We start from the raw sequence: 24,928 nt of genomic DNA, 5'->3' as shown, positions 1-24,928 counted from the left end.
GGTTGATATGCAAAATAAGTACAATCATGACCGTTGTCTGTTTAATGGTACGCTGCTATGGACGCGTGACAACCTGCGTGATGCTCGAGGACATGCTTCGGACTTAGAGGCTAGAGTGCGCTTTTTGGAAGGAGAGTTACAACAGGCTCGTTCTTTCTTAGGCCCCGGGGTTAGGGATAGTATGCTGCATCTTTCCGAGGAAAGAGATAATGCTAGGGCTGAGGTTGGTGCTCTTAGTAAAGCCCTAGCAGCGTCTCGAGCTGATGTTGCTCGCCAAGTGGAATCTGAAAGAGATCTTGAAGTGAATGTGTATCGACTCCATAAAAGGATGGGGAGATGAATGACGAAGTCAACCATCTTCGTCACTTGGATTCAATGAAGCAGGTAGACTTAGACGCGAGTCAATTTGCTCTTACGAACCTTCAAACGGATTATAAGAAACTATCCGACGAATATGACTTTCTTGATGAGGCTCGGGACGCAGTTGTTAATGAGTATGAAGAGGCTTCGGCTAATGTCGAAGGTATAACCTCGTTTTATCGAGTGTGATTCTGTTATTTCTTTTTTAACCCCTTGGTATTTCTTGTTTTCAGCACTCGAGGGACAGCTTCACGCAGCAAATGATGAGCTTAAAAAAACTCAATCTGCCTTAGTGCAGCAGGAAGGACAAGCCAACTATTTCAAAGGGTTGGCCGCGTCTCGTGAGGAAGCAGCGGAGATTGCCTCCAAAGAGGCGGAACGCCTATCTGCATTGCTGTCTCAGGCCAACCAGCGGACCGCTGTTATCACTTATAAAGCTCGATGTCAGTTGGCTGAAGAGACCAACAAAGTCCTAGATAAGATTGAACTTGATCTTAAAGTCGAACATGGTCTTGTCAAGAATTATCCGCGTCGTCCCCTTCCCGCGCCCTTGCCTGGTTCTTCTGGGCCTTCTTCAGGTGGTAGCGTACCTTCATCTCGCAGAGACAACCCTGTTGATGGAGCTGTATCGTCCAAGTAGATTTCTTTTATTAGTCATAGAAAGTTGATCCTTGTTGATTATATATTTCGGATCATTTTTTGATGTGTTTCCTGCTTTATCTTATTTGCTGAATCTTGTAATCAACTCTTTATGAAATGGATCATCCTTTTGGCATACCTGCGTTATCAATTCATCTTTATTTTAAGTATTGTGAAGTGTTAAACTAGAAATAACTTGCTTTGTAAAAAGTTGAGAGTGTTTGGGTGCGACACCGAAGGTAAATACCTTCGTGATCGTCTTGAGACCTGTCCCCCGCTGGCGAATCCTGGGCCAGAGGATTCCCAAACGGTGGGGGCCGAGGCAGCGTTCTAGGATATGGAATGCTTATTTGAAATATTTACATGCACCCATTCCGTCGACCCGCTGCCTTAAAATTGGTTGGGTATCTCTTTCTGCTGGGTGCCTTCCCCCTGGTCTTACACTCATAGACACTGATAGGGGAGCCCTGAGAGATTGTAGATTAACTACTTTCCCCAATATTGTTAATTTATTATGTAATGTACATGCGTTCACAGCGGGCCTTTTGACCATTTCGTTTGCTTGAAGATTTCCCAAAAAGTTTGTTTGATTGATAGGTTGAGGCCTGCTACTCCTCGTCCAGAGATAGAAACATGTAAAGCGGTTACGCTGCCTTCTTCTTCTGGTATTCTTCACGCAGATGCAAAGCTGCGTCCTATGGGTAGTACGGTTTGAGCCATTTAGCATTCCAAGGGTGCCGGAGGACCTCGCCTTTCAGATTGCGAAGATAGTAGGAACCGTTTCCCGCAATGTCGTGTATTATAAAAGGTCCTCCCCATGTAGGTGCTAACTTTCCCCATTTCTTCTCTCGTTGATACTGCGGGATTGTTCTTAGCACATACTGCCCTTCTACAAAATTTCGAAGCTTAACCTTTTTGTTGTACTCTCTCGCTAGTCTCCGTTGATAATTTTCCATCTTTTGCAATGTTTTCCCTCCTTCTTCCAGGTCGTCCAGTCTCTCTAACATCATGTCTGTTGTGAGATTTTTCTCCCATGCTTCGGTCTTTGTGGTTGGCATGAGGATCTCTGTTGGGATGACTGCTTCAGCTCCATAAGTGAGGAGAAATGGGGACTCCCCAGTGGCAGATCTTCGTGTTGTCCTGTATGCCCATAATACATTGTGTAGCTGTTCACACCATCGCCCCTTGTGTTCGTCTAATTGCTTTTTGAGGATAAGGGCGAGGGTCTTGTTAGTAGCTTCCGCTTGTCCGTTGCTTTGAGGGTATATGGGGGTGGACTTGTTTTTCCTTATTTTGAAAGTGTCGAAGAGCATGTCTATGTTTTTCCCCTGTAATTGTTTACCATTATCGGACACGATTTCCGCTGGTATGCCGAACCTGCAAATAATGTTTTGGAATATGAAAGTAAACACGTCCACGTCTCTGATCCTGGCTAAGGCTTTGGCTTCCACCCATTTACTGAAGTAGTCCGTGGCTACTATCAAAAATCGTCTTTTCCCTGATCCTTCGATGAAAGGCCCAACGATATCTATGCCCCATTTTGCAAATGGCCACGGACTATCCACAGAATTCAACGTTGTTGCTGGTGCGTGTATCTTTTTGGCGAAACGCTGACATTCTTCACATCGTCGGGACATTCTTGCAGCATCTTGTATCATTGTGGGCCAGTAATATCCTTGCATTTTTGCTTTGTCGGCTAGTGATCTCATGCCGCTATGATTCCCTGCGTCACCATAATGGATGTCGTTTAGAATTCGATGCCCCTCTTTCCTGGATAAGCAACGTAGTAACGGTCCGAGGAAAGATTTCTTGTACAGGATCCCATCCCGAAGATCATATCTTCCTACTTTGGAGAGTATTTTCCTGGTTTGTTTGTGATCCGCGGGTAAGGTTCCATCCTTGAGAAACGCATGGATCATCATTCTCCAATCATCTTCGTTGTTGAAATCTTCGTCTTGATTTGCTCTTGACAGGATATCTTCTTCGTCAAAATCGTCACGGATGTCTTCTCCCACCTGATCTTCGATATTTTCTTCCACTGTATCTTGATTTGTAGCAAAGGAAAATTGTGATGCAATCGAAGGCTCGTATACCCTTGTTATTTTGATAGCTTCGATACTCTTGTCCTTCAGCATGGATGATATATATGCTAGGGCATCCGCGTGCCTGAGATCCCTTCTGCATAAGTGCCGGAACTTGATGTTCGGAATTTGTGATGCCAATGTTTGGACCAAGGCCATGTAAGCTGAGGGGTGTCGTCGTACACATTGTATTCGAGCCCTATTTGCCGTATGACAAGCTGCGAATCACTTGTCAGTCTTACATCAGTTACCCCCATCTCTATTATTAAGCGGAGGGCATGTACGACTGCCTCGTATTCGACGATGTTGTTAGTATGCTCTTTGAATTCTAACCTGAGTGCCTGTACGATCCTTTCTCCAGTTGGGGTGGTGATGACAATGCCTATTCCTGCCCCTTCCTTATTTTTGGAACCATCAACGAAGACTTCCCATTGTCTTTGACTCGCGGGTTCGAGGACATCAACTGGATCCTTGCTTTCCTCGTCGGCTTCTGGTATTCCCCTAATCTCTTCATCGTTGTCCAGGGGGAGGTCTGCTAAGAAATCCGCCAAAACTTGGGATTTTTGGGAATGTTGAATTTCATGAATGATGTTGAATTGGTCCAGGTGGGTGTTCCACTTGGCTATTCTACCTACTTTTCCCGCGCTTTTGAGGACTGCTTCCAGTGGTGCTTTGCATGGGACGCGGATGAAGTGAGTTAGGAAATAGGTTCTCAGCTTTTGAGTAGCCCATACCAATGCCAGGATGAGTTGTTCGATCTTCGTGTAATTCCTTTCCGCAGAATTGAGGGTCTTACTGACATAATAGATAGGTTGTTCTATCTTCGTATTGGTTTTGACCAACACTGCGCTAACTGCGTCTTCTGTCGCTGCTATGTACAATGCCAAAACCTCATCAGGATCAGGCTTCTGCAGGATTGGAATTGAAGCCAGGTGTTCCTTGATTCTTTGGAAGGCTTCTTCGCATTCTGCGGTCCATTCAAACTTACTCCCTTTTTTGAGAATATTGAAAAAATGTTTGCATTTGTCCGAGGATCGGGCAATAAATCTGCCCAAGGCTGCTAAGGACCCATTGAGCTTTTGCACTTCTTTTAAATTCTTCGGAGATGGCATTTCCACTATGGCCTGAATCTTCGCGGGGTCTACCTCAATACCCCTTTTTGTTACCAGATATCCGAGGAATTTCCCTGAGGTGACACCGAAGTGCATTTTTCTGGATTTACTTTCATGTGATGTTTCCTCATTGCTTCGAAAATATCTCTCAGGTCCTGGTGGTGATCTTTGCGCAGCCTACTTTTGACGAGCATGTCATCAACGTAGACTTCTAGGGTACTACCAATCCATGGCCTGAAGATAGCATCGACCATTCTTGGTACGTTGCCCCTGCGTTTCGAAGTCCAAAGGGCATTCTAGTGTAGCAATAAAGGCCATGCGGGGTGTAGAATGTTGTGTGTAGTTGATCTTCTTCTGCCAGGGCTACTTGGTTGTAACCAGAATATCCGTCCATGAATGACAGCTCTTCGTATCCTTCCACTGCTTCAACCAGTTGATCTATGCTCGGCAGGGGATAGCTGTCTTTGGACATGCCTTGTTGAGGTTAGTAAAGTCGATGCATATCCTAACCCCTCCATTTTCTTAGGAACGACGACCATGTTGGAGATCCATGTAGGGTATTTGACTTCCTTGATGAAGCCTGCTTCTAGTAGTTTCCGAAGTTCTTTTTCTACTGCCTTATGATACTCTGGTGCAACTTTTCTTATTTTCTGCCTGAAAGGTGGCGTGCCTGGTTTGATGCGCAGCTCGTGTTGGATTATTTTCGGATCAATCCCCGGCATGTCTCCTAACTTCCAGGCGAATACATCCGCGTATTCTTTAAGTAATTTGGTTAAGGAATCTTCTTTTTTTCGTCCATTATGGTCCCTACTTTGATCATCTTCGGGTTTTCTTCCGTTCCTATGTTGATTTCTTTTACGGGCTCCACTGGTGTGAACACCGGCTTCGGGTCCCCAAGGACTGGGACGTTCTTTAATTGCTATTTGGTATGTTTCTGTCCTTCGTTGGCTGCTGAAGTACTTGCCTCTGTGTTAAGGACATTATCATCCTTTGTCAAGCCCTTCCTGTGGTTTCCTTGAGGAACAGGTCTATGGCCTTTTCTTTCGCAGCTTCTTTATTTTTGATCCTTGGGTTTTTCGCTGCTCTTCCTGTTCGTTGTTGATACGATCCTGAGTGGTGGCACTCTTTTGCAGAGACCCGATCTCCCTTGATTTCCATCACTCCCTCGGGTGTAGGGAACCTGAGATATTGGTAGTAAGTTGCTGCCACTCCCTTGAGTTTATGTACCCACTTTCGTCCAATAATGGCGTTATAGGGGGATGGGGCGTCAACCACGCTGAATCGTGTTTCTACTTTCATGGGCCCGGCGTTCACCTGCAACACGATGTCTCCCAATGGCTTTGTGGGCGCTCCGTTGAACCCGTAGATGGTGTAATAAGAGGTCATAGCTGTTCATCATGGAGCTTCATCCGTTTGAAGGCGTCGTAGAATAGAACGTTCACTGAGCTTCCCCCGTCGATGAGGATCTTTTTGAGGTTACATCCGGCCACTGGTAGTGTGAGGACCAAGGGATCGTTATGGTCTTCCATATCTTCTTCGATATCTTCAGTATCGAAGATGATAGGTGCGTCCATCCACTCTTCGTGCTCGTCCACCTCTACGCCATCAATCTTATATAATTCGCAGTGGTCTTCGAATTGCGTAGCCTCTTTCCTATCTGCGCTGTAAGTGAGGGCCCTGCGGCTTCGGAACACGAGATGGTGTTGATTGTGCGGTTTCCCTCTGGAAGTTGGACTTGCTTGGTTCGTTTGGATCTGTCCTCGGTGACCTCCTTTCGTATGTATTGCTTGAGTTCGCCAGCATCAATCAATTTTTGGATCATTATTTTGAGGTTTTTGCATTTCTCGGTCTGGTGTCCATTGAAGCAATGATACTCACAGTAATCTTTAGACTTCTCGGTTCTTGGGGGCTGTTTTCCCTTAGACCACGGCCACTCCAAATTTTCCCTTCCTTTGATCTCTCGCAAGATCCGAGCGTAGCTAGCATTGAGCTTCGTGTAAACCTGATCTTCGAATTTTCGATCGTCTTTTCGTCGTTCATCTCTTCGTTCCTTCCTATCTTCGTGAGGTCGTTCCACTGAGCTATTTCTTTTGGCCCCGCTGGTTTGTTCTGCGGAATTGGTACGGTGAGACCTCTGCGTTTGTGCCCTCGGGTTCTCACGCTGGATTTCTTCAAGACGAGCTACTTCTCAATAATTATTCGAATCTCCTTCTGTCTTAGGTACGCTTCCGTGGATCTCAACAAATAGTGGACTCATTCGGTCTAATCCCCACTTGTAGCAGTTGATGCTTACTACGGGATCCACACTCCCTATGGCTTGGCAGATCTTGTGCCATCTGTTGGTGTATTCCCTCGTGTTCTCCTTGTAACCAATTGCCAGAGAAAAAAGTTTATCCATTCCGGTGTTGACAGCTTTGTTGTACATGTAGGTTCTCAAGAATTTCTCTGCGAGTTGATCGTAGGAGTTGATGGAATCAGGTGGCAGGTTGTCAAACCAAGACAAAGCCGATCCCTTCAGACTTGATGGGAAATACCTACAGAGGACGGCGTCGTTTTGACTCCATCGGGCTAAGATACGATTATAATACCGGATATGTGCCGCGGGATCACTGGATCCGTCATAGCATTCAAAAGTTGGGACAGGGCACTTTAACGGAATGGGGGTATTTGCCAGGCGATGAGTTAGGGGCGTGGAGTTAGCTTCTTTCATCACCTCTTCAAGCCTTCCTCCGCCTTGTCTGGCTTTTAACTGCCTGATCTCAGCCATCATCTCATCACGCAGCTCCTCCATTGCGCGGTAATATCCCACGTTCTCATGCTCAGTTGAGCGTTTCTTTCTTCGAACTTCACTGTCATAATAGTCTAAGTCTTCGGCGGCATATTCCGGATCGGATGCACTGCTTCCCCTGCGGCGTTTGCTAGGATGATTCTTCGGTCTCGATTAGGCTCTGGTGCTTTAGAATTTGCTTCGTCCAGTTGTTGGCTAGTCTTCGTGCTTTGGGCAATCCTATCTTTCAAGTCTTGGTTCTCCCTGGCCAGAAGAGCTACGGCATCTGCGTAGACCTGCTGGCTCTTTTTCAATTCTTCGAGCTCTACCATCAGTCGGTGGGACTGGTTTGATCCCTGATTGGGAGTTCCGGCTTGTACCCCTACGGCCATAGTTCCCCCTTCGTCTACTGTGTGTATTAAGGGTGGCGAGGATCAGCTTCAATTGTTGGTATCTCCAAGTTTGGTCCCCTCGGTTGAGCTTCCACCCGCGGTACTAAAACCACTGGTATGGTTTGATTCTGACCGTTGGTTGACGGCATTCCGAAGACTGGTGGATGTGCGGGCTGATGTGTCATAGATTCTGCCCCTTCTTTTGTTGATGGATTTGGTTTGAAACCAAAGTCTTGTTAGCTTCTGTAGCCTGGAGGGCCGCAACAGTTGCGTTGTTCTTTGTGGCTGCTGCTTTGAGAGCCGCGGCTGCAATGGAGTTAGTGTTCATAGGTGAGGTGATTTCCGCAGCATCCTGCCTCTGAGTAGCTGTTTTAGCTTTGTCTCCTTTCTGCTTGCTTCGGGTCATGACCGGGGTAATCCTCGGTGTCTCCTTTGATGAGGCTTTGGTTTTTCCTGCCTCTAGTATTTTCCATTTTTAATCTTTTTCTGCATAGGGGAATAAATAAAGAGAACCAAAGATATCCACGAGGATCGGGTTAGTGCCATTCGTATCCGCAAAATTATTGGAATAGAAGGAAATGAGCTGCCCAAGGGCCTTAATAAAAGAGAAAATAAAGACTCCATCGGTCTAGTTTTGCAATACAAATCCTCTAATAAACAATCATGGACCTTGTTTTCAGACTACTTTTGAAAAGAAAACTCTTGAAAAGGCAGATCCGTCGCGAGAACTCATGAATCTGGATTATTAAGTCTTAGTTTTAAAAGAAAAACGCCTCACGTGCAAATCTGTGATAGATAGCCGTGGATTTGTCTGCTTTGAAATGGTGTTTGTGAAAATGAAGACCATGAACCCAGAATAAAAAGGTTTTGAAAGCACGCTGAACCCAGAATAAAAAAGGTTTTGAAAGCACGCTGAACCCAGAATAAAAAAGGTTTTGAAAGCACGCTGAACCCAGAATAGGGCACAACCAATGCGCGTTTAAGGTGAAATCACAGGATAAGATAAATCTTTTACCGGGACAAAGTCCCTGTTTCTAGCGCCAGATTGTGAACACATAAATCACGAAGCCATCCACGTGTTCACAAACAATATTCGCATACATCTAATTCTAGAATTGTACGTGTATGTAAAGGGGATGATTATATCGATTCATCGACTCGAAGCCTTCGCTTGTCATTGTCTAGTCGAATATTATCATAAATAATGTTCGTATAAAGGAATAAACAGAGAATCAAGTACAAATGTAAAGCACATGTAGTTCAACGCTGAATGTAAGGTGCTGAAATGTAAATAAGACAAAGATTTACGTGGTTCGGCACTAAGGCCTACATCCACGGGGCTGGTGTTTCACTATGTATTGAAATGATTACAAAGTTAGTCGAATGACTTTAGAATATACATAGGTCTGCGGAAGTATGGGGATTACTTACTCTTCCTATTTCCCTCTCCTATATTCTCCTATAATTGCTCTGGATTGATCGACCCCCTTTTGTCTTGGTGGAGAGGGGTATTTATAGGGTTGAAACGTGGGTCCTACTTCTGAGAATCCGTTGCAACCTTATCTTCTTGTGCTTTGTGTCCATCACGCAGAGGTCTTCGTCCTTTACAATTACCCTTGCGTTCCATGCTTGATCACGAAGGGTTGTCCTCGTTCGTCCTATGGGTTTATTGACACGTACACTTCTCAGAGTGTTTAATGCGGGTAGTTGAGACGTTTGCTCGTGTCAGACAAGTGTCTTCTGCCCCTGTCACATCCGTGTCAGTCATATCTCTCCTCGCCGTTGATCTTGGCTCTTTCTAGGGATAAGAGAAAGTAGATCTTTGGGGGCTATTTGGTGCTCCGCAGTAACATCATTCTTCTGTACACCTTAATTTTCTACCATCGGATTATCTGGACGAAGATCTGATGCTGATGGGACATGCTTCTTGGTTGTAAGCGTGTCTCATCGTGTTTTGATGGCTTGGTTCGCATGCCTTCCACGTGTTTCTTCATAAACACGTGGCTGATGGTTAAATATGTACACACAGGATGCATTAAGATGGTACAAGTGGGAAACTCTTTATATGGGATCTTGGCATAATTTTTTGTGTGGTATATTGTCTAAGTTTGGAGAAATGACTTACGAGGAATATCAAGCGACTAAAGTAGCTAAATATGAGCAAATTGAAGCAGTTCATGATTGCAACTCTTTGTCAACACACATGTTTTTCGAGGTTATTAAAGATGTTTGTTCTACGGATATTACCGAAGTGACAAGCAATGAGTCGAAGACAGAAGCGAAACAAGTTGTAGGTGTGTCAAAATCGGACCTTGGGGGCAAGGTCTTATTTAAGGAGGGTGAAATGATAAGGTCATATGTGGAGCCAATATCGGTATATATAGTGGACTTTGAGGGAAAAGTCCCATTTAAGGAGGGTGGAATGATAAGACCACGTCTTATCGGCCATGTCAACGTTGTTGACCCGATAAGGCACTTGAGCATATGTGGTCTTGTTGGTCCATTATATGGGTCAAGCCTATCCAAGTTATGGAAACCACCTTGGCTAGCCATGCGAAGGGGGACAACAACAAGTTTTATAGTTTAGTATTTAGTTATTTAATTTATTTAGAATTTTTATTATGAAAAATAGGTATTTTATTAGAATTAGAATTTATATTAAAAGTAATCTTTTTAGGGTTTGTTTTCTTATTTCCCAAGTAATGTAGCCTATAAATAGGCCTTTTCCATTCATTGATAATTAACAAGAAAAATATTAAGAAAAGTGTTATTGTTTGGTTGATTGATTCTTGTAATCATGAACCTTTGAGCTTGTTTCTGCTGGTCGTGAATAAGAAACAAACTGTTTCTTATCAAAATCGCTATCTTCAATAGCCAGGATAGCTTCCCACAAAAGTGAAGAATATCACACGCTCCAATTTTAGCTTCTTCAAGAAAAGCAATAAATTTACTCCATCTGTTTTTTGAAAATCTGGAGGGCTTATTAACAATCTCTTCTTCTCCATTGATAACAGTCACTTTAGATTTCTGCAAATTACATTTTAAAATTGTACGGTTAGGAGATAAAAATTTATAAAATCTATAGAAAGTTTCTTGAATGGGATTCTAATGAAAACAAAATTCATAAAAATGGTTTATTATTTTTCAGTTGATTATCTCGTGAAATCAAGTACAAATCCATGGAACAATTTTCAGAACTCTTGATATCGTTCAAAAATAATTGATCAAATAAAAATTGATTCTCACACATAGAAGTTACAAAAATTGAGATCGGATTTTAACAAAGTAGATTTAAATAGAGATATGAGACAAAATTCACATATATTGGCTGAAAGATAAAATTAACAAATAATTGAAATTAGTTATGGAACTTACTTTTCTTAACAGATGCAATCAGATTTTCTTGTTATATCTTTCGGTTGGTTGTAATTAAACTCACTTTTGAGATTTACATATTCATCGAAATTAAACAACACGGAAAATCATAGATTTCCGTAAATGAAATAAAGAATGCTTGATGTAAGGAAATATTGAGGGATAAACGGAGTTGAATGAACTAAATCTGAGATTTCCATAGACATATGAAACCTAAAGAACGGAAGAAGAAATGAAGAAATCAACATAAAATGAGATCAAGATGCTATATGAATCACGAATCTCTGTCGAAGAACAGCGACATTAAATCTCCCCTGGATCTGTCTCTCTCAATAAAAGAAAAAAATTTAAGATGTGAAATGGAATACCGAAACATCAAAAAGGTAATCAAGGTAATATGAAAAAAACACGCATTTTCTAAATCGGCTGAAATTTGGACTAACTCGTACAAATTTGGTCTAAACTATACGCGTGAGTGTAAATTAGGATTAACGAGTACTAGGCCTCAGAGGCTAGAACTTGAGCGTCCAAAGCCCTATAATTCTGAGACTAAACGTCACTTTCTACAATTTTTATCCCAGGAGGTACTTATTGCTCGTTTCTAGATTTCTTTTGACCGGCACATCCTGCACGAAACAAGTCAGAGCATGAGATTTTGGAGTAATTAGTCTAGGACCATCCAGTCCCTGTGTGTCTGTCCGACTGACCCAGTGACCATAATGGTAAGTAGTAGCCAATGACTCGGTCCTTCACCAAAGCTGGATATCATCATTTTAATATGCTGCTATTTATGACCATTGCCTTTCACGTGCCCAACAGCACAGCAAATCAAGGTTGTGAAAAAAAACAAAAATATCCAGCAACTCTTTAACCACTTCATTTGGACAAGTAAGTACAGTAAGTACACTTAACCAATCATCTCTGTATACTCTTTGTTCATGAATCGTGCAACCGTACAGCTGTTTAACTGATTCAATTAAATTATCTTAGTTTGCATTAATCTATCTCGATTCCGCTCATATATACTAGTAAACAAGAATAAACTGTAAAGTAAACTCTCTGGTCTAGTATGGTCTGCTCTGGTCTGATCTAGTACTAGTAGATGCATATATCAATGCAAGCCGAAAGCTGTCCGTCTATACTATATGCATATAATCTCCAATCTCAACGTTAGCCTATTGCATATTTGATGACTTTTATCCTCTCAGTCAGACAAGATCATGGTAATGGGAATAAGCTTAAACGAGATCTTACTTAGTAACTGATGCATGCACATTGTTTAAAACTGGCCATGTGGTTGTACTTGGGAAATTCAATGTACGGAAATAAGGCTGAATGTGCAAGAACTAATTTTATTCATTTTAGCCAGGCATGTAAATCCAATGTCAGAAAAACTTGGAATTACAAGGCGCGTAAGTTTGATTTGATATTACCCATTGGCCAAAAGTCGAAATCAACAATACTTACTTCGTATATGAATGGTCTTCGTTATTGAATTCTTCCTCCAACTCTTATTTATTCATTCAAGGGATAATTTTCAATGAAAACCTTATTGCAAGGCATGCTTTAGAAAGAATACAAAATGGAAAATAGTATAATTTTCTAAAATTTCAAAGCTAGTTTGACTTAATTTATTTTCCTTGTTCTCATTTAAAGCACTAGCATTAGAATCCCGGTACTATATAAACAACCCCAGAAGGGTTAAGCCTCTGCACACATCATTCTCTCTCTCTCTCTCTCTCTCCCTCTGTCTCTCTAGCTAGTTTTTGTGTACACTAAGCATCTCAGCTTAAGCTTGTTAAAGATTTATTAATTAATAAACGCGGAAATGGCAGATGTGTTGAGTGAAGAACAGACTTTGGAGTTTCAAGAAGCTTTTTGCTTATTTGACAAAGATGGAGATGGTATGTGCAAATACATATGTGTGTGTTCTTCTGACGAGTCTTTTAACCAAATCTTAATTTTTGTTTCTTCTCATGTTTTTGTAAAGATGGGTTTTTGATAACTGATTAATGAACTGCAGGTTGCATTACAATCGAAGAGCTTGCGACGGTAATCCGATCAATGGATCAAAATCCAACAGAGGAAGAGCTGCAAGAAATGATGAGAGAAGTAGATGTTAACGGGAATGGAACCATTGAATTCGTAGAGTTCTTAAATATCATGGCAAGAAAAATGAAGGTCAGTCATGTTTTTCTTAACCTTACTCAACAGTACACTTAAAATTCCATTTCAGGAGATAAATATGATTAATACTTGATCAATTATAAATGACAGGAAGCTGATGCTGAGGATGAGCTGAAAGAAGCCTTCAAAGTATTTGATAAAGATCAAAATGGATATATTTCTGCTAATGAGGTTAGTCACGTTCAATGGCCGATAGCCGTTGTGGTACATCTAAATATTTTCCATTTGGCACGACGACTCTCTTAAATTTTTATGTTGATAATAATTTGTTCATCTTTATGTTTTCTATATGAATGCAGCTAAGGCATGTCATGATCAATCTTGGAGAAAAACTAACGGATGAAGAACTGGAACAAATGATTAAGGAAGCTGATTTGGATGGTGATGGTCAAGTCAATTATGATGAATTTGCAAGAATGATGATGGCCGTTTGATTAAACATTTGGTCAAACTATATATTAATGTCTGATTAAAGAAAATATTATATCACCATATTTTTGTTTGAACATTTCTTATTTTTGTATGAATTTTCTTCTTAGCTTCTTTCTATTTGATATTTAGTGAGCTGGTATCATTGACTTATCATAGTTGTTGGTTACTCAAAATCACTTTACCTATTTTTGAAACTTTATTTCAATACAAAGGACCAATATTTATTTCAACAGGCAGCGTGGTCTGAAATTTTGTTTGTTAGACCGAGTTACATTCACATTAAACTCTCACATGTACGATGTGATGCAACTATTTCTCTATTTAATCCGATAAAGATATGTTTTTATGATGTTACACCGTATCGTCTGAGACACACATACACCTGTGTTTCAAGTGATTCTAAACTGCCTTCTTTATTATCGTTTTTAATGCAAACGGACATCATTAAGGCTTTAAAGTGTTTACAAGCACGGTAATCTTCCCTAATCATATTTAGCTTTTCAGCTGGAATGTTATTGAGAAAAACAAAAGCAGAATGTCATTCATAAAAAGAAAAGCGAATTTATATTTTCTAGTAGATCTCCGTTATATAATCTATCATTATATTACAAGTCTTCTTCTCATATGTTAGAGCATTGCTTAGTTGAGTTCATGAGTACTGGTATAATGGTATGTCAAGTATGGAATTATCAAATTTAGATGCCAAAACCATATATATAACTTGTACTACTAGAGTCAATTTGGGAATATCCAATTACCCGGAAGGTTGAAGACATGAAGTAAAGTCTTACAAATATACTAACTCAAATCACTAGGTCTTTTTAGGGGGTCAAGTTTTTGATAGATCCTATGTTCAATAAAGACTTACACAAAGATATTTTACTTCAACAACGGTTAGTAGATGAAGATTGATTTTGTTCCTATGATTATCTCCCTCTTTATCCTAACTTAGGCGAATAAAATCTTGACTTTTATATGAGAGGCTTGACCATTAATGATTGGTCAAAGTGCCGAAGGAATAAGCCAATAAAATTGTGTCTTGCAGTACTCGACAAAGGTTTCGGAAACTGGTTTGAAAAACTAAAGGCCAAAGGGTTGGGTTTTGTTCCTATATGCGTAGGTTTCGAAAACTAAAACATAAAGGTATTTTCGTTCCTTTCGATGGAAGTTTCAAAAATTGAAACTTGGAGTATTTTCAATCTTATCTGTTAAGGTTTTGGAAACCACTTTTTTTTTCGAGACTCTATGGTGAGGTTTCAGACACTATTCTTGTTGGTTTCAGAAACTGTATTGTTGGACGCAACTGTTTTTAGTTTTCAGAAACATTATCTGAGTGATTCGAAAACTACGGCCAAAAAGTAACCAACAATTACTTTTGTCATGTTTCAATTATTTCCATGTGCATCCAAGGAAAATTTTTCTACACAATTTTTAAACCATGTTTGGCTATTTTAGATACATTAGAAAGGGATCCCTTCATTTCCACTTAAAGGTATATTTTATCTTGTTATTGCAAGAAAGGTATTGAAATCATGACTCATGACAATCGAATCGTATGTTGAATCGCGATTCGAAGATTCATGGTAAAATTATAAAACGGTTTATTTTAACTTGTATCAATGTTTGTAGATTTAAAGAAATGTAATGTTGGCCTTAAATATAGTGATAAATATATAAAATTTACAAACAGTCATTATTGTCATCAATTAACAACGTGGAAAAGCAGTTTGTTGCCTTTTCGAATAACCTTGAGGTCCCAAGGTCGGAATTTCCTTTAATACTTTTTCTGTAATAATAAAATTTCATTCAAAAATTCAAGGAATCAGGTTGACTTGGTCAAGAATCGGAAATTGATCGTTGACTAACACGAGTCAGTAGAAAAGCGAGTCAATCTCGCGATCCGACTCGATTTCTGATTTGCATATATGACTCGTACGAGTCCAAAAACAATGATTGCAAGTTTGTAATTTAGGTAAGTTAGTGTCAACTAACGAGGGCTATTTGATATCAAAGTAAAAACTTTTATCAAACTTGAAAGTATTAATGTTTAAGATTGAAATGTTGTAATACTTAGTCTAAGCATTCATGGGACAGCTATACCTGCCATATACCATAATTATTGGTAGTCTTATTTAGTGAAAATGCATCATATGCAATAAGTAGCTTTATATGGTGGTAAATATAGTGGAGATACTGTGTAGTAGTTGCATATAAGGTATGCCTGAAAGACTTCTGCGGGATCAAGAAGCATAGGGAATATCTCTACTTCAGGAAGAAGATAAACTTATATCTAGGTCGCATATCAACATTGTTCAGCCGAAACCTAGATCAATAGGAACTTTGTAGAAGTGACCGGTTCTTATTTATTTTAACGTCATTTTCATTTGATATAAGGTCACTTAAGAACTTTCAGAAAGTTGATCGAACATGAGGAAAAACTATCTTTGATTGTCTAATCATATCTAGTATCTGGAAATTCATTGGAAGGATTCTACAAGATATTTTTGGTACGGTTGCAGATTAGGAATCAAGGAGTCAACTCATTGAACATAGAAAACTTGTATTTACAAGTTTCATATTCTCGTGATTTACGTTGAGTTTTGATCGCAAATGTGGAGATGATGGGTAGATCGGGGGGGGGGGGGGGGGTGTAGAAAATGTTGAAAATCACTGTGTGATGAGCTTTGCAGTGTGGATTTGTTGAATTATAATATGAAGGTTATACTTGTTAATGGAAATCTGATTATGATCTTCCTTTTTTATAGATGAAGTCATCTATTTATAGTTGTCGTCAACACACTGGTCCCTCGTAAGAAGCGGGTAGTTATGAGGGATTTGAGAAATAAAGGCTGTGGAGGAAGTGGTGAACTTCTGTCCATCACGTCATGGAAGCTTCTAGAAGTGTACGACCAATAATCCCTCATTATTTTAACCATCTATTACCGTTTCCATGACTTGTTATCTTCTCATCATGGGTGTGTTTCCATACTGCAAGTTGTTGTAAACCTCCACACTGGTACCGCAATAAAAATCCTCCATGTGACTTATTTGATGTCTCAAGAAAAATAGTGAATTCATGGACTACTACTATTTTGGTTAAGTCAGGAAAATAACCTGCTAAATTAGTGAGACAAGTTGCTTAGTTCACTAAGTGGTTAAGTAGAGGGATCGATGCCAAGTATAGTGCAAATAACAAGTCTAGTAATGACTCGGATATTTAGTAAGTCAGTGTCGATAAATCTAGAGATAAATTGTATTATCACGGCTATAACTCAGATGATACCATGATTGTCTGAATAAGGTTATTCTCAATGATGAGATAAATGGACAAATGTTATATATTTGATGAATCTTATCTAAGAGATTCATCTGTAAAGAATTTGTGGCTCAGGGCGTCGAGGAGGTAGCTTTAACTCAAAACATGTGCATGAGCACTAGGTAAGGTAAAATAATATAATATAGCGTTGGCAATAGTCTAGAGCTATGAAAAATATTGGCACTAGAAATAGGCTAGCGCCGTATGCATTTGGTGTTGGCACTGGAAAAGGCAGTGCCAAAGGATTTTAATGTTGGCACTGGCAAGGGCCAACTCCATAGGCCTTAGTGTTGGCGCTGGAAAATGACATCACTGAAGCATTAGATGTTGGCGCTGGCAAAGGATAGCACCATGAGCATTGTGTTGAAAGTACCAAAGGTCGGGGTCATAAGGCATTGTGTTAGCACTTTCAAAGGCCAGCGTCATAAGGCATTGAGTTGGCACTGGCAAAGGCCAATACATTAAGGTAATGGTGTTGGGGAAACAAGCTCCAGCGATGTAAGGCGTTGGTGCCATGATGTACCAACACTAGAAATCCTATGTTTATATCAAACTTAGTTCAACTGTGCGAGCCAGGTATTTTATTCGGTTCATAGAATTCAGCTGAGAATACTATCATAGAATCAATCAATATTCTAATACTGAAGATTTATGTCGATCTCATGAGTACAACAGTAAATTGATGTTATTCAAATAATAATTTGAACAAGGTATGTACACAGGACGAAAAGGAATTCAACCATGGAAATTCCGCGAATTGAGATGCGAGTCTAACGTAGATATTATATATATAGAATGCTGAGAATTCAACTGGGTGAAACCCCAACATATACTCCCTTCGTCCGGATTTTGTTGATAAAGTAGGTTGTTTTTTTTAGCAAAAGTGTACCAGAAATTCCATATTTCCCCCAAAAATTTCTTGATTATCAAGAATAAATCAAAAATTAGGATGTGAAAACTAGTATAGTAAATAAAGAATTTGGGAGATTGATGGTCTATATGGAGATAATTCAATTCCTTAGGAATTTTGCAAAACCCTAACTTATCAATTTATTCTGTACAAAGGGATTATATATTTATGGATAGGACATAAGGATCAGTAAGAATCCTCATGGCCATTGATAGAGCTTTTAAGTGTAGGCTATGTGTTTCTGATACAGGTTCAGGGGCGAACTTACTAGTTTTTCCCTTTTCAAAAAACCACCATTAACAGTATCAGAGTATGTTAACATGTAAAATATCTAACAATACATGTTTTAGCAATCCAACATATAAATCTAATTTTTGTTAGAGCATTGCTCGATTGACCCCAATAGGCATTTGTATGTCAAGTCTAGTTTTCAATTTTTAATGCCAAATTTCACCACTTAAATTGATTACTAAAGTAAGCTTAGTTAGATTTAACTTAGGACTTAAATTTTTTGAGATGGAGCCATAGTTATTTTTGAATATTTGAAGACGAAGAACTGAAAAACAAATGAAGACATTTTTCTTCGAAGTGAGGTTAATAACCATTGAACGACTATTTTTTTTCTTTTTAATTTTCAGTCTTATTCATTGAAAAAAATGACATGTGAAGTTTGCCTACATGGCTTTAGTATAAGGTGACTTGATCATTATCAATGACAATGTTCCAACAGAATAATATATGTTAGTTGTATATAGGTGCGAAGTATAGTTTTCTATACCTTCAATGATTTCTGCATAACGCTAATGATGTACTTGTTACTACTTAGTATTGAACTTTAAATAGTTAGATGTCTCAATTTATTTTGGATTCATGCTTTAAATATATGTTTTTAGAAATTTCTAAACTTACTAAAAACATATTTCAACTCGAATTAAGTTTCGTATTCGTATGTGTATTCATAATCCATTCCAGAACCAATTTCGGATCATGTTCTCGATTCAATTCTGATTTGTATTAATTTTGAATTTTCTGTTTTGTCGTTCTTAATTAACAGATTTCTATGTTTGTGCAAGTTGAGTATGAAAGTTGGGATGCCATGAAATATTAAACACAAGTATATAATATTTATCTATTAGTGTTCATATTCATTTTTTTTTTGATACGCATGGATAGATGTTACTTCCATTTAAAGATATTTTCATCAGGATTACTTCATGTTGACATCTTGTTTGCATCTTGATTATCTCAAGTATGTAATTGTGGAAAGCTAGTGATAACATATTAAAGTTATGGTTGTCATTTGTTAATTTTGAAGATTAATATTTGGTATTGATTTTATTTTCTATACTTAGCATTTGTATTTGTGTGCTTTACTTTGCCAGAAGATTGCACATAACTAGTTCACTTTCTTAACAAAGTACATGGATTTGCAACTAGCTAAATGTGGTAGTAATCCTAGTGGGATATATATCTCAACTATTAATATGAAATACATTTTGGACATAATTTATGAACAACAATACATTTTTCTTAATTACAAATGAGAAATTTGTGTTAATCTAATCCACGAATATCAAGATAATAATGTTTTCGGAAATGATCATTTATGAATATCCTTTAATTCCGAGAATGGCATATTTTGTTACAAAACAAGCCTTGGTATTGACCCTATAAATAGTGGAATCTTGTATGCTTACAAACTTATCCCATAAGACACCAAGTTGTGCGAATTTATTTAGAGTGTCAGTAGTCGTGATTAAGTTCCAGGCGAAACTCGATGAATTTTTTTAAAACTTTTTAGGATTAAGAATCTCTTAAAATATCGCTAGTGGGAAACTCTATTATTATTTAGTTTTCTTTGATTATAGTTGTGACTAACATGAAAAATCTTCTAAATAAGTTCTGGTTTATTCTATGATCTTTCTCTTCTGAAATAAGGACAATCAAGTACTTTGAAAATTTGAATATAAAGATTCAAGTAATTTAGAATCTGTGGATAGATTTATTGATTTTCCAACGTTAATAGACTTTGTTCTGTGTGGCAGTGGATATAGGAATCCAGTTATTTTGTAGATGTTACATTAAAGATTTTGAGGATTGGACTTAGATACAAAGATATTGGTTTGATAATCTTCTTGACTTGATTGACTGGGACGTACCAAGGAGTTTACTCTGTGAACGGAGTATCCTTGTTGATCAACAAGTGGTTTTTCCTTAATAAACATAAACCTTGTCGTAACAAGTAGTTTACTTTTATGAATTTTAGTTACTTTATAATAATTACCTTGATTGAAATTATCAATAAGTTTTATATATGATAGTATCTTGTGGATTCAGGTATCTCAAATCTTAAACTGAAGAACATTGACTTGGAGTATTTATCACTTTCATCTTTGTGTAATTTGACTATGTTAGATTCTTTCATTAGTTTTTCGTTTACTGATTTGACATCCTAAAGGAAATCTTAGTCGTCCGTTTGGAGACTGGGTAGTGATAGTCATTATTGAAAACGCCGGGGGTACCAAAATACGCCACCAACTTTTTCTTAGGAAATCTATATGGACAAACTCAACACAACTCTGCGAGTAAAAACTCAATAAAGGAAAGTGCCTAAAGTTATATCTCTCTCTCTTGTTGTTAGAATGTTTACAGAATTGAATATGTGAAACTAACTACAATGAGAGTTATTGGACGGTACCAAAGACCAATGTCCAAGGATCAATCAAGTCTTATCCAAATAATAAGGTTGAACCTAGATACTATAATTGATCAACGCACAACCTGTGATATTTGAATTATAAAGATAAAAAATATAATGGGGAAAAGAAATAACACAGACACTAGAAGTTTTGTTAACGAGGAAACCGCAAAAGCAGAAAAACCCCGGGACCTAGTCCAGATTGAACACCAAACTGTATTAAGCCGCTATAGACACTATCATACTACCAATTAACTTCGGTATGGAATGTAGTTGAGCCCGAACCCAGTCTCACACTGATTCAGGTACAATCGCGCTCCATACGCCTCTTGAATCCCAGCAGGACTCTGCGCAATTTGTTACCTTAGACGGTCTTACACCAACTAAGAGTTGCTTCAACTCAATTGAAGAATTTAAACCAAATCTGCCTCCCATAGATTAAGCCTATTTATTGATTTCCTGATTTACGATCTAAATGGATGATCAGATCAAACGATAGATCCAGGTGATGGAAATCTATAGCACCATAGACAAAAGTCTGGTTATCCCTAAAATCCAGACTTCTACAACCCGGAGCGCAACCTACAATATTATTCACCTCACAAGTATAAAACTTGTGCAATCAACAAAGTATGAGACGACGAGACTTTGTTGATTACTATCTATCTTGATTGATGGAGCAAGGCTCTACAAACAATCAAGATCAAGATACTCAAGTTATCAAGATAAAAGATAACTAGACATGGCTTCACGAATCCCAATGAAGTATTTGTAGTCGCTAAACCCTAAAAGATTTTCTGGACAGGACGACTATAAATACAACTAGGACACACCAAAAAGTAGTGTCAGGATTCAAAGATCCCAGTTTCCAAGAGCTTATATAGACTTCAAAGCCTAAGTTGCTTTAGGTTTAAGCTAAGAAAGCTTTGGAACCAAGCAACAATATTCACCGTTATATGAAAACTTTTAATCTTATTCACATATGCAAGATATACACTATGGTTAGATAAACCGTAACCAAACCATGTATACAGACTATGTTCAATATGGTTAGCCGAAACTAGCCTATTTGAACTTAAAATCTTAATACTCATTTTCATGTTCACAAGACATTAATATTGAGTCACAATTATGTGATCAAATGAGTCTAGTGTTAATTAGAGAATTGATCAAATTTAAATTATTTCAAGGAAATAATTTAATCATAATTGACATAGTTTGTAATGTACATAGTACAAGTACTTGAATTGTTCGTGAATCGGTTGAGTCATGGTACTGTTGATGGTGGTTAGTTCAGGGCTAAATTTGTAAAACCTTGCATTTAATGCACCGTCATTCTGCAAAGAAACAGAACCATGTAAAGTGATGAGTGTCCAACCTCTTCACTGGTGCATTTATTAAGCAATTCAATATGTTCATATGAAATTTATCCAGAATGGTGCATGTAGCAACAATCCCAAATATTCTGTAAATTTCGGCACCCTGCCTATATTATTCTATTAATATAAGTTTCTTTGAATGCTTTTTGTGTTATGTTCCCCGACCGAGCCCTTAATATTGATATGGCATGACAATTTGTGTTCATTCGCAGCAGAGTAGCATGAATTTCCAAGTATCAAGGTTAAGGTCCTTGCATAAAAGTACTCAATCAGAAAGCATACTGCTCTCTGGCAATAAATTGAAAGAACTTTGTGTCAGCACATGGAATTCAATCAATTTTTTGATAATTCACAAGATTTAGATATTACCCTGACTAATTTCCAAAAATTAGGGTTTTTCGCCCTACGCAGTATATTAGACCATGCTGGTCGAAACTAAGCTTAGAAAAGCTAGGCAATCAATCCGCCATGGATTAGTAGGTGCAGAATCCTACCCAAAAATCAGAAAACAACGAGTAAAAGAGGATCCGCAGAAAATGGGAGCAGCAGCAAAGGGAGATGTGGCCGTGTCAAAGGCCAGCCGGCTCCACTTACCAACTGCCACGCCCTGTGCTGCTCAACCGGCCCTCCTCTTTCCTATCGACCAATCAGGTCGCCTTAAACCAGCCACACGCACATGAGTTGTGGCTGGGACCATACTTGTCGGCCCTATTTCCCATCGACCAATCAGGTCGCTTTAAATCTGCTATGCGTACTAGAAGTGTGTCCACGCCCATGCTTGGACGACCCATCTTTTAACGACCAATCAGGTGGCTCTAAACCTGCTACAGTTTTAAAAGAGGAAAAATTGCGCCAGATGGTCACAATGCCAAATTGGCTTTCCAAAACCGCGCCAATGGCATGCCAAAGGTTCATGCCATGCCGCGTCAATGCATTAAATATGCATGCCAAACGTGCCACTTTGCCCCAAAAGCATGCCGAACGTGTCAACATGCCATAAATAGCGCGGCCACGCGCTAACCCACCTCCTGTTCGTGGTCAATGTCATAACAGACTTCAATTAGAGTATCCTAATCAGAAACACGACCTTGCTTTAGTGGTGTGAGTCAAAACCCTAATTTCCAGTCGTGGCCCAAATTACGCCACTTCGGACCCACAACAAGCAACGAGCCATGTGGGACCCAGGAAACCCTAAGAATGGCGTCATACCATAGCCACTCATAGCAACCCTTTCTCATGTGGCCGTTTCCATATTATGGCCTCGTTATAGTTCCTTTGGCATGGCTATGGCATCATTTGCACAAAACGTCACCGTCCTGTGGCCAAATGCCACACGCGCTAATTAGGGTTTCGATATGCCAAACCCTAATTTATCTAAGACTGCTACGCCAACCAAGCCGATTAATGCTCCCTAAGGCATTAAGTTTGATATGGCAACTAGAGCCAATATTGCTGAGCCATATTTGGGTCTAACATCAATGTGCCAAAATCTAGCGGCCATGGCTACGGCAGGCGCTGATTGCATCATTGTGCCACTGGCATGCGCTAAATATTCCATTACGCCATTGTAATGTGCCAATGGCGCCACCGTGCCATTATCAGGCGCCAACAAAATTTGGTCATAATCAATGGCCACCCTTTCTCATGAGTCACAATCTCAGCCTTCCAAATTCGCCACAGAATTGACAATCCTGTGGAAAGTCTTAGGCGACCAATCAAGACAAGCCTAATAGCATCACATGCTATTCTCTTGCGGCAAGTCTCCTGACTTTGATTTGCCACACATAGCAATTTGCTACACGTTTTCCATGAAAACACTTGAGACATCAAACATGTCACAAACTGGGGGATACTCATCAGGGTATTGGTATGGCGGTTTACAGCGTGCGGCGTGCAACACGCCCATTATAATAAAGTGTCAGAAAGTAGGGCAGTTAGTGGCAGCCATAAGTAGTGGGTGTAAACTAACCTGTCTTCTTCATAATGGGAACGTGGTTTCTAGCATTTACACACGACCCCACTTCTCCATCACTCAATCGTTCCCACTTTCTACGAGATCAGGGTGCGTTCAATTTGACTTGTATAAATAGGTTTTCAACCAAATAACAAGTTTTAGTTAGAACAACAACACAGTATCCAGAAAATACGAAAGAACTGATAGCTTACATTCCGCAAGCCAGTTCCAAATTCTGATACAAGTCATAAAATAGCCACACCTTAAGAATAAACCATTCTGATTTCAATACCTTCTTTGCTTACCTCCCTAAGACCAACCCTTCTCATTCACTTTGTGACCGAAGCAAGACTGGAACGACCATTTCTTGTGTTTAGGCCAGGATTGTATATATTTATCTCTCAAATCTAAAGTACTCCCGTGCAGTGCATTTGTTTTAGGTTTAGATTTGTTTCTCATCCACACACCCAAATTTACCAAAACCAGTTGTTGATGGTGGCTTTTAGTTCAGGGCTAAAGTTGTAAATTTCCTGTATTTAATATGGTGTCACTCTACAAAGAGACAGAGCCATATAGTGATGAGTGTTCAACCTCTTCACTGGCGCATTTATTGAGCAATTCAATATATTCACATGAAATTTACCCATAATGGTGCATGTAGCAACAATCCCAGATGTTCTGTAAATTTCGGCACCCTGCCTATATTATTCATTAATATAAGACTCATTGTATATTTTTCTGTACTATGTTCCTCGGCTTAACCCTTAATATTAATATGACGTGACAATTAATGTTCACTCGCAGCAGAGTAGCATGAATTTCCTGAAGTATCAAGGTTAAGGTCTTTGCATAAAAGAACTCAACAGGAAAGCATACTGCTCTCCGGAAATAAATTTAAAGAACTCTATGCAGAGTTCAATAAATTTTATGATAACTCACGAAAATATCCTAACCCAATTAATTTGCAAAATTAGGGTTTTGTGCCCCGCGTAGTATATCAGACCTTGCTGGTGGAGACTAAACCTAGGAAAGCTAGGCAATTGATGCGCCATGGATTATTAGGTTCAAAATCCTACCCAAAATCAGCAAACAAGGAATAAAAAAGAGGATCCGCGGAAAAAAGGAGCAGCAACAAAGGGAGGTGTGGTCGTGCCATAAGCCAGCCGACGCCACATGCCAATGGCCACGTCCCATGCTGCTTGACCGGCCCTCTTCTTTCTCATCGACCAATCAGGTCGCCTTAAATCCGCCACACGCACACTAAAAGTATGGCCACTCCCATGCTTGGCCGGCCTCTTTTATATTAACCAATCAGGTTGCTCTAAA

General features: G+C 39.3%; 1 protein-coding gene across 1 annotated transcript; it reads left to right on the top strand.

Moving 5' to 3' along the window:
* The first annotated feature begins 12,435 nt into the window (after window positions 1-12,435).
* Window positions 12,436-13,462, top strand: LOC113353063 (calmodulin-like protein 11). Its single transcript, XM_026596783.1, has 4 exons — window positions 12,436-12,630; window positions 12,750-12,907; window positions 13,004-13,084; window positions 13,213-13,462. The coding sequence occupies exons 1-4, from the start codon at window positions 12,555-12,557 to the stop codon at window positions 13,345-13,347; spliced, it is 450 nt and encodes a 149-aa protein (XP_026452568.1). The 5' UTR covers window positions 12,436-12,554; the 3' UTR covers window positions 13,348-13,462.
* The last annotated feature ends 11,466 nt before the right edge of the window (window positions 13,463-24,928 follow it).

The sequence above is a fragment of the Papaver somniferum genome, chromosome 2 (assembly GCF_003573695.1).
Source record: "Papaver somniferum cultivar HN1 chromosome 2, ASM357369v1, whole genome shotgun sequence".
Lineage (NCBI taxonomy): Eukaryota > Viridiplantae > Streptophyta > Magnoliopsida > Ranunculales > Papaveraceae > Papaver > Papaver somniferum.
Note: the sequence above shows the minus strand (reverse complement) of the source record. Positions and strands in the feature narration are given on the sequence as shown.

Bases quoted from the DNA above. Each gene is read 5' to 3' on its own strand.
- LOC113353063 (XM_026596783.1), top strand. From the start codon at position 12,555: ATGGCAGATGTGTTGAGTGAAGAACAGACTTTGGAGTTTCAAGAAGCT. The intron at 12,908-13,003 runs GTCAGTCATGTT...TATAAATGACAG, and splicing joins TCATGGCAAGAAAAATGAAG to GAAGCTGATGCTGAGGATGA. The intron at 13,085-13,212 runs GTTAGTCACGTT...ATATGAATGCAG, and splicing joins GATATATTTCTGCTAATGAG to CTAAGGCATGTCATGATCAA.